Source organism: Emydura macquarii, unplaced genomic scaffold, assembly GCF_026122565.2.
Source record: "Emydura macquarii macquarii isolate MOO-44397 ecotype Brisbane River unplaced genomic scaffold, CSIRO-AGI_Emac_v2 contig_2924, whole genome shotgun sequence".
NCBI classification, from domain to species: Eukaryota; Metazoa; Chordata; order Testudines; family Chelidae; genus Emydura; species Emydura macquarii.
In genome coordinates this window covers 2,602,801-2,617,192 of record NW_027133061.1, presented here as the reverse complement: position 1 = coordinate 2,617,192, position 14,392 = coordinate 2,602,801, and the positions used below count along the sequence as shown (strand labels likewise).

At 41.4% G+C, this 14,392-nt stretch overlaps 1 protein-coding gene across 2 annotated transcripts in view; it reads left to right on the top strand.

Annotated features, from left to right (window-relative positions):
• OTUD7B (OTU deubiquitinase 7B) overlaps nucleotides 1-13,975 on the top strand; it is a 62,103-nt gene extending 48,128 nt beyond the window's left edge. For both annotated transcript variants that reach the window (XM_067569377.1, XM_067569378.1), the window contains 6 exons: nucleotides 1,361-1,473; nucleotides 2,837-2,964; nucleotides 3,643-3,792; nucleotides 4,650-4,764; nucleotides 6,514-6,598; nucleotides 8,083-13,975. In XM_067569377.1, coding sequence (XP_067425478.1) covers nucleotides 1,361-1,473; nucleotides 2,837-2,964; nucleotides 3,643-3,792; nucleotides 4,650-4,764; nucleotides 6,514-6,598; nucleotides 8,083-9,396 — 1,905 coding nt within the window. In that variant the 3' untranslated portion in view covers nucleotides 9,397-13,975. The remainder of the gene's footprint in view (nucleotides 1-1,360; nucleotides 1,474-2,836; nucleotides 2,965-3,642; nucleotides 3,793-4,649; nucleotides 4,765-6,513; nucleotides 6,599-8,082) is intronic.
• The last annotated feature ends 417 nt before the right edge of the window (nucleotides 13,976-14,392 follow it).

The window sequence follows — 14,392 nt, the reverse complement described above, 5'->3', positions numbered from 1 at the left end:
TTAACGCCTCCCTGAGACCAATAGGGGCAGACATCCCTGCATCCGTTACTCTTGGTTCACTTATTGAATGTTTGCATAAGACTAGTGTTTTAATTTTCCTAAACTAAAGCTTAGATTCTGGAGCATAAGATAGCAGAGAAGTGGGGGAACTCCATGCTCCCATGCAGTCCCCCCATTCCAGTCCTGGTAAATTGGATTTCTGATACCAGATTTACTAAGTATGGCATAATGTCTTGTGTGGTCGAACTTTAAATCAGTCTGACTTCTTTTATTTTTTGTTTAGGGATGAGATGGTTTCTGGTGCTTTTTACTTTTAATTGTCCGTCTTTATGGGCATGTTGGGAGTTATCATAGTAGGTTGACGATTCCTTATTCCCAAAATATAACTCTTATCAAATTATATAATCCTGAAGACCAGAGCTAATGAAAATGTAGCATAGGTGTCACCTGTGTAAAGTGCTATTGGCCAATAATCTTCTTAGATTGTCAACTCTTCAGGACAAGGATTGTGCTTTCGTGTGTGTTTTGTGCGGTGCTCAGCCCAGCATGGCACCAATTCCTTTTGGATGACCCCCAGGAACTGCTGTAATATAGATATTTCAGAATTGCGCAGTACATAGTGTGAGACCAATCTGTGCTTGGAACTGTTGCACACAATAGAACCTGAAATATGAATAAAATGAAAGAACTAAAGTCGTGTGGGGCCGACTTAAATGAAAGTGGGACTGAAAATGTAAACTCAATTCGATTGAAACGAAGAATCAATAACATCTGAAAATCTGCCCCATTGGTGTGTTTTAAAAATCACTTTTCTGTATTATGCACTGCATACATTTTTGGAAGGCTTTAAAGCTGTTTTGGATGCTTTGGAATAAATAAGATGTCCTTGTATATAGGACTTCCTGGATACTGCTGCTGGCTTGCTTGTTGAGTAGGCAGGGGGAAAGTAAATTGCTTTCTAAAGCAAAATCTGTATGTCTGCTAATCCAGTTATAATTTCCTGCTACCTTCTCTCATCAATAGATTATTCTTAGAATGAAGATGCTTTCAGTGTAATATTGGGATTTTTAAGTTTTATTCCAATTCTCTAACTTTAAATGTTGTTTATACTTCCAGTGCATAAGAAATATATTATCTTTCACATGAAATGTAGATACTGAATCAAACCATATTATCTGTTCTTGTTACTTGGTATATTTCCAGATCATATCCCTGTAGACTCTTTTACATGAAATATATTGGCAGTCTTTGCAAAATTCTGTAGAAAAATTGATTCTGGGGCAAATTAAAGCAGCTTGCTTCAGTGAGTTAGTAAAACCCTTCTTCTGTGGGGGGGATTTTTGTCTTGTCTTTGTTTTAGTCTGGCCTTGTCTACACAGAAGAGGAGTGGCAAAAAGAATGGAACGATCTCATCAAGCTTGCGTCCAGTGAGCCCCGCATGCACTACGGTACAAATGGAGGCAGCTGTGGAGGGTAGGTGGAAGACAGCTGTGCAAAGATGACAGGTGCCCCAGGAGTTTGGTGGCCCAGTGGAATAATCTTTTTTTCCTGAGATGCCCAGGGTTCAAAAACAAAATAGTTTAGTGGTCTCATTGTCAAACTCACTGGACGCCATCGGTGTGAGACTTGCAGTAATTATTTGTGGAGAGCTCAGGATTGGGACTAGAAGGTGCTACAGGCACATTCCTACGTAAACTGTGAATTTTGGTGGCAAAGGATCATCTTTTTATGGTGTATGTACAGGGCTGAGCACAATGGGCCTCTTCAGTGCTACTCCTGGCAGTACTTCTCTGTGTACTCTGGTTCTAGCCAGTGCTTTGTCTCACTAAAACTTACTCGCAAATACTAGCTAAGGGCTTGTCTGTACAAACATTTAGTTCGCAGCAAGCTGGGGTGTGAATTTACAGTGTTTTAATGAGCATCAGCAGGGTCTGCACAGAGAGCCTGTGCAGGCTGATGCAGGGTAGATTCACAACCCAGCTTGCCGTGAACTAACTATTTATGTAGGCGAGCCCTAAATCTTAAATATTTTTCCTCACTCATGAGTAAGGCCCAGATTAGTTCGCTGATGCCCTCTAATGTTTGTACAATTTTCATTTATTGTCTGACCTCTCAGCCAGATGGCAAATGAAAGTAAAAATAGTCACACACCAAGTTAACAATGAAGACGAAAGAAATGTAATCTTCTATGTATTTGTGTTCTTTAAGGATTAATGTCTCTGCAAAGGCTACCATGAAATCCTTGTTATGTTCTGACGTTCAAGCATGCTTTCTCTTCACAGTGAACACAGAACATTAGACAAAATTTAAAGAGGGGTGTATCTCTAGTTTAGAGGGATCTTGTTGGCTCACAACTTGTGTTTATCTAACCAGCTTTCTTCTGCACTGGAACATTGGGAGTTCAGAATGAGCTTTACAGCATCATAAGTGTTTAATGCTTCATGTGGCAGGGATTTCCTTAGCACTACAGCCATCTAACTTTGTAACTCAACTGGTTTAGGGATTGGTTGTCTGCTGCCATTTCCCATCCTAAAAATAGGGATAATAGCCACTTTTGAGATCCTTAGGATGAAAGACCCCTCAGAAGTGCCAAGTATTATTATTATTGGAGATGACTCATTGTCACGTAGTTTGGTTTGGGATCCATGCCGTCACCCCTAAGGTCAAATAGGTTTAGTCCCTGCTTGCACCCGTCTCTTATCTGATATTAATATGAGCGATGTGGATGCTTTTTATACATTTTGTTCAGTATGTTGTCTGTTTGTTTGTTTTTTAAAGCAAGTGATTAAATGTGTAAGAGGTGAAGGGCTGATCACATTTCTCTTTATTTCCAAAGTGTTGAAAGCTCTGAAGAGCCTGTGTACGAGAGCCTGGAGGAATTCCATGTCTTTGTTCTTGCCCATGTGCTGAAGAGGCCCATTGTGGTAGTGGCAGACACTATGCTGCGAGACTCTGGGGGAGAAGGTAAGTCCTACAGACCCTTCACTCCACTGCCAAACGGCTTTTTTCTTTTTTAATTAAACTCTGTATGTAGCAATTTAGTGGGATGCTTCCTTCTTCTCTTTGCTCAATTTCATAGGGGCTCTTTGTGCCTCTAAATTGATAAGGAGAAAAGATGCATTGCGCTTGCCCTGGGTTATGCAGAGCTGATGCAGTGAACAAGTTAGGTTCCGATGGAAGCTCTAAGGCATACCACCAAACACCTTATAATATGAGGTCTCAAAGACGGCATTGAGACCGCATGTACTTTGTTTTTTTCCGAATTCTTGGTCCCCTGTTCTCATGTGCAGAAGGGAAATTCCACTGTCTGTGAACATTAATTTTCCACTAGCAGACTTTTTCATTTCCTGTCAGAAAAGATTAATCAATTACTGGCCTTTTGTATGTAAGTTTTGGGTGTTTGTGGAAGAGAAAAGAGTGTAGATAAATTTAATTCTGCAACTGTGTTTTTATTCTTTCTAATATGTTGTTTCCATTCCCTCCCACTCCCCTTCCCTTCCCCCCCAGTAAAATCATGCAGATAGATCAAATGTGAAGGTGAAATGTGAGGTGAAACAAGTCGACTTAGTCTTTCAGAGGCTTCAATACAAATGGTTCTTTATAACCTATTTTAAAAAATAACACACTGTAAATTCTTTTCAGCATTTGCTCCTATACCATTTGGAGGCATCTATCTGCCCCTGGAAGTTCCCGCCAACAAATGTCATCGCTCTCCTTTGGTATTGGCATATGATCAAGCCCATTTTTCTGCACTAGTATCCATGGAGCAGAAGGAACCAACAAAAGATCAAGGTACCTTATTGGGCTTCTGATTTTTGGTTTTCACCTATTAACACCCCCAATACAAAAAAAAAAAAAGTCTTTTTTTTATCCAATAGACACAGAAAAACACTGCAAATGGTTATGTGCATCAAAAGACTTGTCTACATGGAACAGTAATGTGGATTATGGGGGGGGTGATTTCTAAAGAGCACTAACGGCTCTTATTGCCTGTTAACTGGTCCATGTAGACCATGCTGGTGCGCATTAAAGGTTTGCTAGTGTGTTTTGAATGTGGTACTGTTTGAAACCGTACTACATTAAAGCACATTTGGGAACATTACAAAGAGATCACTCAGTACAATAATACAAAGAGAGCCCTGAAAAAACTAATTTTTAGACATCTACATAGAACTCAAAAATTGCTACAGACACCACCTCCCCCAAATTAAATTAATAAACTCTGAAAAACAGAGAACAAGACTGGTAACTTTAAGTCATGAGCAAAAAAAGTCTGCCTGATGGCCAGTCTGTGAGATGTTGCAGGTCCCAGACCTTGGGCATGTTTTGGCATTATGCAAGCCACCATCAAAATTGACACCCTTCTCAGTAGTGTCAGTCAAGGGCTGAGCCAGAGAGACTGATTCATTCTGCCTGCTAAAGGTGATCCTTTTAGGATAGGGTTTGAGTCATATAAAGGAAGCTTAATTTGCCTGTGCTGTACCTACTCTGTAGATAAACCTTTGGCATTAGCCTTCAGAGCTTTTCACTAACACTATTCCCTTTCCAAAGAAAATGATTTCTGCTCCCCATTATCTCTGCCTATTGTTGCCCAGGCCTTTGTCCCTTCAGACCCTAAACAAGTTGTCTCATTCCTCTTTCCATTGCAGCTGTGATCCCTCTGACTGACTCTGAACACAAACTGCTTCCTGTGCACTTTGCTGTGGATCCTGGGAAAGAATGGGAATGGGGCAAAGATGACCATGATAATGTCAAACTGGCAAGGTAAGTTTTCAGCTGGAAGTTAAACTGCCTGACTGCAGCTGCTCTGTCACTTAATATCCCCAGCTAATAACTGAAACTTAATTTCTAACATCTTCTTTCAAACTTACGTTTTGGTGTGTGAAAATCATCAATAGAGACACAGCAACCCTTGCCGCTGTTACTGTTTTCAAATACTATCAGTTATTATAAGGCTGTAGGGTTGTGTGAGGCAGAAGTATTTAAGATCAAAGTGTTTAAGATAGATGCAAGTTTATGTAGGCACTATATGGAACAAGTAACCTCTCAAGTTTTAGATCTGGAGCTGGTAGAAAATTTTTAGCAATGGATTTTCAATGGCAAATGGCTTTTTGATAAAATGGACATTTTTGTGAAAAATGGCTTTTGATTAAAAAAAGTAATATTTTTGTGGAGGGAAATGCTTATTTCCCAACTAGCTGTATGTAGATTTTTCTGTGGTAGCTGCTTCAGGAATAAGTGCACATGTAAAAATGACTGGCCTTTTAACATTAATACAAAAATAATCCTGTACTCCTAATGATTAAAGAAAAATGTTTTGAATCAAAACAGTTTCTGATATTAAGAATCTCATTGAGGACCTTGGAAGCTTACAGAAAACTCAGTGGCACTAGTTAACTTTATACAGCTCAGTCTTGTGTCTATTCCTGCACAGGATTAACAAGCCATATTTTATTCAATTCTAGAACTTCAAATGGTTTTATTTTTAAAGGCTCCTGTACTGGACAAAATTAACTTTTTGCTCTTTAAGACCCTTTAAGTGTGGTCAGGTGTCCTAACATTAAAAGAGAGAGCTCTCCTGAATAATTGAAGGCATAATGTACTTTTTCTTTGACTTTGCACGTGTATGCTTGTTGTAATATAATACTTGCTTCCTTAGGATCTCTTAGGTGATTTGTTAATTTCATAGGAATTTATCCCCTGGTATGCCAAAGAACAACATAACTCCCCTTTCTGTGTAGGCAGGAACAGAGCCATGATATGTCTGCATACTATTAAGGCTGAGTTAGAATGCAGGATGACTCTCAAATTTCTTGTATTGCTGCTACCTCTTAAAGGGATACTGATAAGATAGAAATAGATATTCAGCAACGTATGTGACAGCTTCATTTTTTCAGCTTCAGTTAACTGAAATCATTGTGGCCAATATTAAACTATTTTCTTTTAGGGAAGGAATATGTAGAATTTCTTTGCTTCACTTTATGCAAAATCAGAAACATTTAAATGAGTCCAAAGATACATTTATCTTTCAAAAGGCGAGAAAATTGTTGCCTTGTTTTGTTGATAAAACTGATGATAAAACAGAAGTTTTTAGCGCGTGGTCAGTTTTGCTTTCTGGTTCTTATGCATTAGTTTTGTCCAAGTTTCCAGAACTGCAGAAGAATCTTAATTTAGAAAGTTCAGTGAAATAACTTTTTTATAAACCTAGTGTGAACTGAAGTATTTTTCAGCAATTTCTTTTATACAAACCCTAAATGTGGAGCATAAATTGAGCTGATTGTCCCTTTAATTTTTTACATAAATGCTATTAATATAAGGAGGAAATCATATAAGGAAGTACAGGTATCACTCTAAAATAGCTTTTGATCCTATTATTAAATTATAAAAATTAGCAAGCAAGTTTTAATAGAAGAAAACCGCAATTAAAGTGTAATTAAATCACCAGAGATGGAAAATGGAGCTGCAGTTACTAAAATAATCCTGGATTGTTACTTTGTTTCATATCTTTTTTAGTGTGACCTTGTCCTTGGAAGCAAAACTACATTTGCTGCACAGTTACATGAATGTTAAGTGGATCACGTTACCCTGTGAAATGCAGGTAAAGAAATAGGGAATATTTTACTTCTTTGAACAAATTTATGCTTCCTTCCCCCAGAGGACTATTTAGGGGATGGACTTTTGCTTTCATTCATATGCATTTCTTTAACCTTCCATTAGAAGGCATGGATGTCACTGCTTTGGTCCTAAAGACTAGAGAAATGTCATTCAGATATACCTCTTAGATTCTGTGCATGTTTTTTTTAATACCTTTAACTTTTTCATGTAAACTCAAAATACATAACGCCACTATTCAACCTACCGCACAACACCACTGGTGACATTCTGTACACACCGGATCTGCACACTTGCTTTAGAGCCGCCAGAAAGTGAATCAAGATATTAAGGTGATTCAGCTATAACTTCAGGGCCTTAAATCTTAAGGAGTCATGTGAAGTGTTCTGAATACTTCAGAAATTCCCATGCTGTTATATTGCCAAGTCATGGCAGCTGCATTAAGAGTATAAATGTGGTTTAAAGTCTGCCAGGTTTGTAGAAATTTTTTTTTAAAAGGAAATTTTGGAGTTGGTAATTCAGCACCTGGAATGACTCCTCCAAATTCCGTGTGAACTGTTAAACTTCAGTTTGGATCATTTCTAAGAACTAGGTGCTGTCGAGGTGTGGTCTGTGTGGAAAGGCTCAAATGACTGCATTTAAAAAGTAACAATTATCCTCCTGTTCTCTCCCCCTCCCTTCCCCTGTGCCTGGATTGTCCACAATACTTGTAAACTTATCTCCTATTTAATTTCTCACCTGCCATGATGGGCCCCAGTTCATTACAAGTAAATGACATCAGTGAACTATGGGGGTATAGTGACCCCTAGTGAAATTGGTCACATCTCTGAGCTCAAGCAGTATCTACCATTTTATCCTGGTGTCGTCTTAATTGTGGTTACTGTGTTTGAATCCCAGCATTCAAACTGCAGCGCCTGTATCCCGTACAGACACACTGTAAAGAACCACCCCGCTATACTCCTCAGTTGTTTTATTGGGTGGGTGACTTACATTCCGGCATGTGTCCTCTGTGACCTACCTTCCTTGCAGCTTATGAGGGCTGTAAGTGTGGTGGTTTCCAGAACGCATCCAAAATAGCTTTTGTGGTTGGCCAGAAGGGTATAGGTCACCCCAGTAGAGCACACTGACATCCCTAGTTAAAGTCTTGCACCAAGCTGATGCATCTGTGGGGCCTAATGTGTAAATGCAATTTTAGGAATGTATTTTAACTTGAGTAGGAACGTGCTATGGAGTCGGCAGTGATGTACATGCAGTCTTGTGCACCAGCATTCCCCTCTGCAGCTCCTGTCATGGAGTAGCCCATCTGCACCTTTTGGGAGAGCTGGCGTTGGTGTGGAATAGGCTCCCCCTGCTGTGTGTTTAGGCATTTCTAGTGAGCACCTCTGTGCTGCATCAGCTCAGAATCTGGCCCGAAGACTGTAACTAGTGAACTAATTGACTTTCTCTCATGGTTGCTTTCTTTCTACTTAGGCCCCTCTAGCCCAGCCAGAGTCCCCTACTGCTTCTGCTGGAGATGACGCCCGCTCAGCTGCGGAATCCGGGGAGTCAGACAAGGAATCTGTCTGCAGTAGTTCCACAAGCAATGGTGGCAGTAAAAGCAGCAAGGACAAGGAGAAAGAGAAACCAAAGCGAGACCGGGAGAAGGAGAAAGAGAAGAAACGGGCAGACTCAGTTGCTAATAAGCTGGGCAGCTTTGGCAAGACTTTGGGGAGTAAGCTAAAAAAGAACATGGGTGGCTTGATGCACAGTAAAACTGTCAAAGGAGGAGTGAGCAATGGGCAGGGGGAAACCTTGGAGAAGAAGAAGAAAGGATCCTTAAAGGTGAGGAAAGGCAGCAAAGAAGAAACTTCGCAAGGGGATTTGTTGGCAACTGCTGAGAAAACCTGCCCAGGTCAAGTGACCACAGAGAAGCAGCCAGATCCCTATAAATACAGCAACGACGTGAAGCTGAGCCTGAGCATCCTGCGAGCTGCCATGCAGGGTGAGCGGAAGTTTATCTTTGCTGGCCACCTCAAGACCAGCAACCGGCACCAGTACCAGGAAGAGATGATCCAGAGGTACCTTTCTGATGCTGAGGAGCGCTTCTTGGCCGAACAGAAGCAAAAGGAGGTGGAGAAGAAGGCTTTGGGGAACGGTGGAGCTGCCAAGAAGCTGGAGCCAGAGGCTAATCTTCACAAGGGCGAGGATGTGCTGCTGAATCCATCCTACCCCCAGCTGCCCCCTAGTTACAGCATCCAGACCCCGGAGCTTGCCATAGGAGCTAAAATGACAGCTTTTCCTTCCAGCTACTCGGGGGTCTTTACTATTCCCCGGCCTGCTGTGCTCGACAGCATAGATGGCACACATCCCCCCAGCTATCAAGACACCAGGAGGCAGGTAGCAGGTGGGTCCTGCAGCAACCTTCCCCCCTATGCTACCTTACCCAGACATTGCACTCAGGGGCGGTCTCACCCCTACCAAACCAGCCCTTCCCACCTGGGGAGGTTCTCCCCAACAGAGATGGATGTACTCCCAAATTACCCCGTCGAGTGCGACAGCCCTGCTGGTGAGCCCCCTCACAGCAATGGCTACAGGGAATACCTGGAGCAGGACAGCTTGCAGAAGGGAGCGAACGGGGACAAAAGCAAAAGCCGAATACTTTATAACGTTCAGCAGACCAAATGCAAGCAGCCGAACTGCAGTTTTTACGGGCATCCGGAAACTGGGAATTTCTGCTCCTGCTGTTACAAAGCGGAACTGAAACGCAAAGAAAGGGAACGAGAAGCACTAATACACAGGTTCTGAAGAGTCTGACTAGCGCTGACATTTGGACCCATGAAGTATGGGGAATGCAATAATTTTTTCCACGCTCCTCTCTCCCTCTTCAAAGGAGGGTGGGGATGGATGGCTGGATGGGTGGGTGGCAAGTGTGATTCCACTGCAGTGTTCTAGTGGCGATCCATTTAAAAGGAGGGGAAAAAACCAAACCCTTCCTTCCAGGAGACTCTGAAAGAGAGGGGGGGATGCCATCAAACAGGTTTCTTCTGGCGAAGGGTGACTAAGATTAGCAAGCCACTGTAGGAGCCTCTGCTTAGGTCAGAGCACCTGGGGAAAGCAGGGAGTTAACACCAGGCTCTTAAAATGATCCAATCAACCAGACCAAAGCTTTAAGTTAAGGCACGTGGAGCATACCATGACTTGGGTCCTTTCAGTTGGATTCCAACTTAAACTAATTTAAAACATCTTTTCAGAGGAGCTAGCAAAACAGCCCAGCAATTTTAGTTTAAATATCATGGACCTTTTTAATAAGAGATTTTAACATTGTTTTTGTTTTTATTCTTTGCTGGTACTGAAAAGAATTTGAAGTTGGAAATGGAAATGGACTATTTCAGTGTAATAACTCTGAGGGGGCCCTTCACCTCAAGACCCATCTCCATCCTATGTCTTCTGAGCGTGCCTCTGAGCAGCAGGTTCAGGACTGTGACCTTTAGACAGGCTTGACTATATTTTTAAAATTTTATTTTTAAACGTTTTTTGGGGGGGGGGGACTGGGGGGGGAGGGCCGCAATCCTGAGTGTTTGCGTTTTCTTACAGAAGTACTGTGCAAAACCATTCTGTTACTGATACAGTCAAACCTACTTAGTAAGAATCGATGTGCAAATGAAGTCAGTGTCTCCACCCAGCAATAACCATCAGCGTGGAGAAGTAGAAAGGACAGGCAGAGCACCCTGCAGCACTGGAAGCTAAATCCATGCCAGTTTGCTGCTAGTTTAACACACACATGCACACTCACACTTTTTCTCTCTAACTTGATTTTTCTACTTGAGCAAGTTCTTTCCATACTACCTCTGTTCTGCTGAATAGAATTAATTTGGCTCTGTTTTGTTGAGCCATAGCTAACCTTTGAACAATGGGTAATACTGAAGATATTTTTTGATGACCGAGGTAAAGGAGCTGTAATAAGTAAAGCATAGCTATTCCATAATTTAAACACATTTTTAAGATGTGGTCCACAACTTTCCCTCTCCCCACCCCCGTAGACCCTGCAATATTAGCATGGACAGGACCTTTATGTCCACATCTTGTTATTTTGTGGGTGGGCATAAATTTAGCACTGCAGTGTTTGCACAGACATTTGTAACTGTAGAACCCAGACTGGAACTGTCATTCCAGTCTTGTACAGAGCAGGGTTGAACATTTGAAATAAACATTTAATCGTACCAATAAATTCAAAGCTTTACAACATTCCCTTTTTAGTTTAAGAAGGCAGAACTATGCAATTATTTTCCATTTTACGTCTGCCCATAGTCCTTAACTTGGGGGATGGTGTGGGAGGGAGCAGCAAAGAAGGTGAAAGTCTACTTATACCAGAAAATGATCTGAGAGCCTTATTCTCCTTTACACGCTGAGGCTTTGTCTGAACACACAAGTTGGTACCAGTTTAACATACGTGTGTTTTAAAGGACTGATTAATGCCTTGTGTTTATGGGGAAAGCTGTACCGGTTTAACTAAAGGTGTGATCTAAAATAGATGGATTCTCTTCCAATTAGGAATCAGTTTAAGCTAAACCAGAAGAAGCGGCTCTTAAACCCAAATAAGTGTCCATACAGGAGTTTGCACTGGTGTAACTAAACTGATTTGTTAACCCCCTGTGGACATTATTTTGGCTAGAGTGACTTATTTCTGTTTAGCTTAAACTTTTCTCATTGACTTAAGGTAGAAGCCAGGTGACTATTGACATGTCCATTCAGTCTCTTGCACTTGTTTAACTAAATGGATTTGTGTGTAAAGGATCAGAGCCCCCTGTACACTACTATGGCAGTGTAAAGGGCCTAAAAGTAGGGTAACTGTAATTGACCGTTACTCCATTACACTGCTGGAGTGGTATATCCGAGTCTGAGCATAACAGAATAATGCCCCAAGTGTTTAGTTTGAGTGCTACATCCTCCTCATGTTAGCTGCCTTTTTCTTTCCCAGGAACCAAAACAGCAGCTCCACATATGCAGTGTGCATTTTCTGTCCTCACCTACCACCGTGTTCAGTGGTAATTGAGGGCTTTTAGGCCCTGACCCTGTAAGATGCCAACAAAGCATCATCCTTCCATATTATTTCCTTTTCTAAGAGGGGTTTCCTCTCCCATTTCTGGCTGATTCCAATATGTAATGTGATGCAAGGCAAGGTTTTTCAAAAGGGTCTAGTGATTTTTGGGCAACCAGCCAGGGCCTCATTTTCAGAAGCACTTTCTCAGTCAGACCCCTCTAAGGTGTCTGAAGTTAGGCCTCCAAAACTTGAGACCCAAAATCACTAGGTGCTTCAGAAAATCTTAGCCATATGGAATAAAATGAAAATAACCAACCAGTTTTAGGGCAACTTCATTTATTTTCGAGGCTGTCACCAACACACGCAATGCTAGTTAACAATGACCTACTAGCTAGGAAGATGCTAGCTACAAACACTGAATCAATTCACTTTTCTAAAAAATTCATATTAAATCTCTTGAGGTTTTTGCCACAAAGATGGTCATTGCCCTTATTTTAAAGCTGGGTGCTTTAATTCTCCAGATGCAGCGCTCACTGACAATATTTTCTTATTAATGAAGTTTGACTGTATTGTCATCCCTCTCCGAAGACTGTTTGAACCCAGATTGCTGTACTGTGGTGTGAATGTAAACCTGTACATAGTTGATAGGAGTCCGAAAGAGTGAAAGAGAAAAACACAGTCAGACTCTCATATGCCAGGATCTGATTGCTCAGTAGTTTGGCAGACGGTGGAAGTTTAGCAGGTGAAGGGCAAGTTTCCTCAAACGTTTGTTTTCCCATTTAACCCAGCCCTGCACTTTTTGCACAAGCAGAACTCCCCTTAACTACTGTGGGAGCTGAGACTGCAGGATAAGCCCTGACCACAGGCTGCTGCTGTGTGTCATCCGTTATTAGACAGAGGTTTCTGTAGGATCTTACTCTTGTGGTCAGTTTCTGGCATTTGCTTGTCTGCCATTTTTTTATTGCAGTTAGGTATAGTTCATAGCTTTTTTAATCAAAAAAGAAAAATTTGAACTTAAAACAAAGTTAAGTTTCCAATAAAAAAAATGTGAAGAGTATTTTTTCTATAAACTACAGAGTTCCAACTATTTCCCTGAGCATAACTGATTCCAAAGCTTTCCCGCCTTAACTATGTCATAATGAATTGACTAGAGAGGAATCCTATTGAATTTCTTTAGAACTACTTGGATTTTTTCAGGTCATTTTTGTTTCCTTATAATGAAAGTATTTTTTTGAAAAAGGGATGATTACATATAAATTTTTGTATTTATTGAAAGACAGTATTAATTGTCAGTTTTCCTTTGCATAAACATACTGAATCTGTTGCCCACAAGCGTTAAGATTACTCTGGTGGGGCTGAGTATTTTACGGTACTTTATTATTTTTTTTAAAGGGGGTGGGAGCGGGGTGGGGGAGTGGGAGGAAGGAGGAGCAGCAATGTGGATTCCAAAGCACCTTTGTTTTAAAATGAGCACCAAACACTCCGCTCTTCTGAGAACCAAACAGGAGGGGGCTTTTCTGTGTCTGTGCTGGCAGGATTCCCATGGATGCTAGTGGGGGTGATGCACAGGCATCAGAGGCAGAAGAGACTCCTGAGGACTTGCATGAGAGACGGAAAAAGGAGAGGATGCCATTTGATTTGGTCTTAAAACAAGTGCACTTAGTGGTGCAGTTGGAAGAAACGTTGCTTGCCATTGGAACCTGGATATTCCTGGGCAGCCTCTAATTCTGCACTGTCCTGGCTCCTGAGAGAGAGACTAGAGGCTTTTTTAGAGGTTGAAATATTTAATGAACCATTAAAGAGCATTTTAACTGTCCTACGCCCTTGTTTTACACTCCAGCACTGTTGCAGGGAAAGCACTGTAGGGATACATCGTTATAAACTAGACTGTCATTGTATAAACCCTGCAGAGAGCCATGGATGTAATTGGCAGGCCTGTAGAATCTCCATAGGAAGGTTTAGCGCACAGGCTGGTTTTCACTAGTCATAAGAGAAGTGACCTGAATTAATTCTTCAATTGCTTATTGACAAAAAACCTTTTTTTTTTTTTAATTTAAATATTGGGTTGGCAACTTTTTACTCTAGTTTAAATGCACTGCTGTAATGAACACTAGATGGCGCTTTGTAATCAGTCTTATTACACAGTTATACTTTCATTTATGCTACCATAGATTTCACTGACCAATAAAAAGAAAAGTTCAACTAATAACTGCTGAGAAGCAGCCGTGGCTGTTTTGTCTGCTTCTTTCTTGGATTGCTAAAACCAGATCTCGATGCAACTTTGCAACAAGACAAACAGAATGGTCCGTGGGTGTGATTATTTGTTGGTTTTGCAGTTGAGCCCTGGTTGTGGTACGCGGTCTACAAATACAGAACAAAAAGATGGTTGCTGACCCAAAGAGCTTACAGTGTGGAGGACTGTCAACCTCTTGCATAAGAACATAAGGAAGGCCGTACTAGGTCAGTCCAATGGTCCATCTAGCCCACTCTATTGTCTTCTGACAGTGGCCAGTACCAGATGTGTCAGAGGGAATGAACAGAACGGCAATTATTGAGTGTTCCATCCCCTGTTGCCCAGTCCCAGCTTCTGGCAGTTAGAGGTTTAGGGATGCCCAGAGCATGGGGTTGCGTCTCTGACCATCTTGGCTAACAGCCATTGATGGATCTGTCCTTCAGGAACTTCTCATTCTTTTTTGAACCCAGTTACATTTTTGGTCTTCACAATCCCCTGGCAATGAATTCTGCAGGTTGAATGTGCAT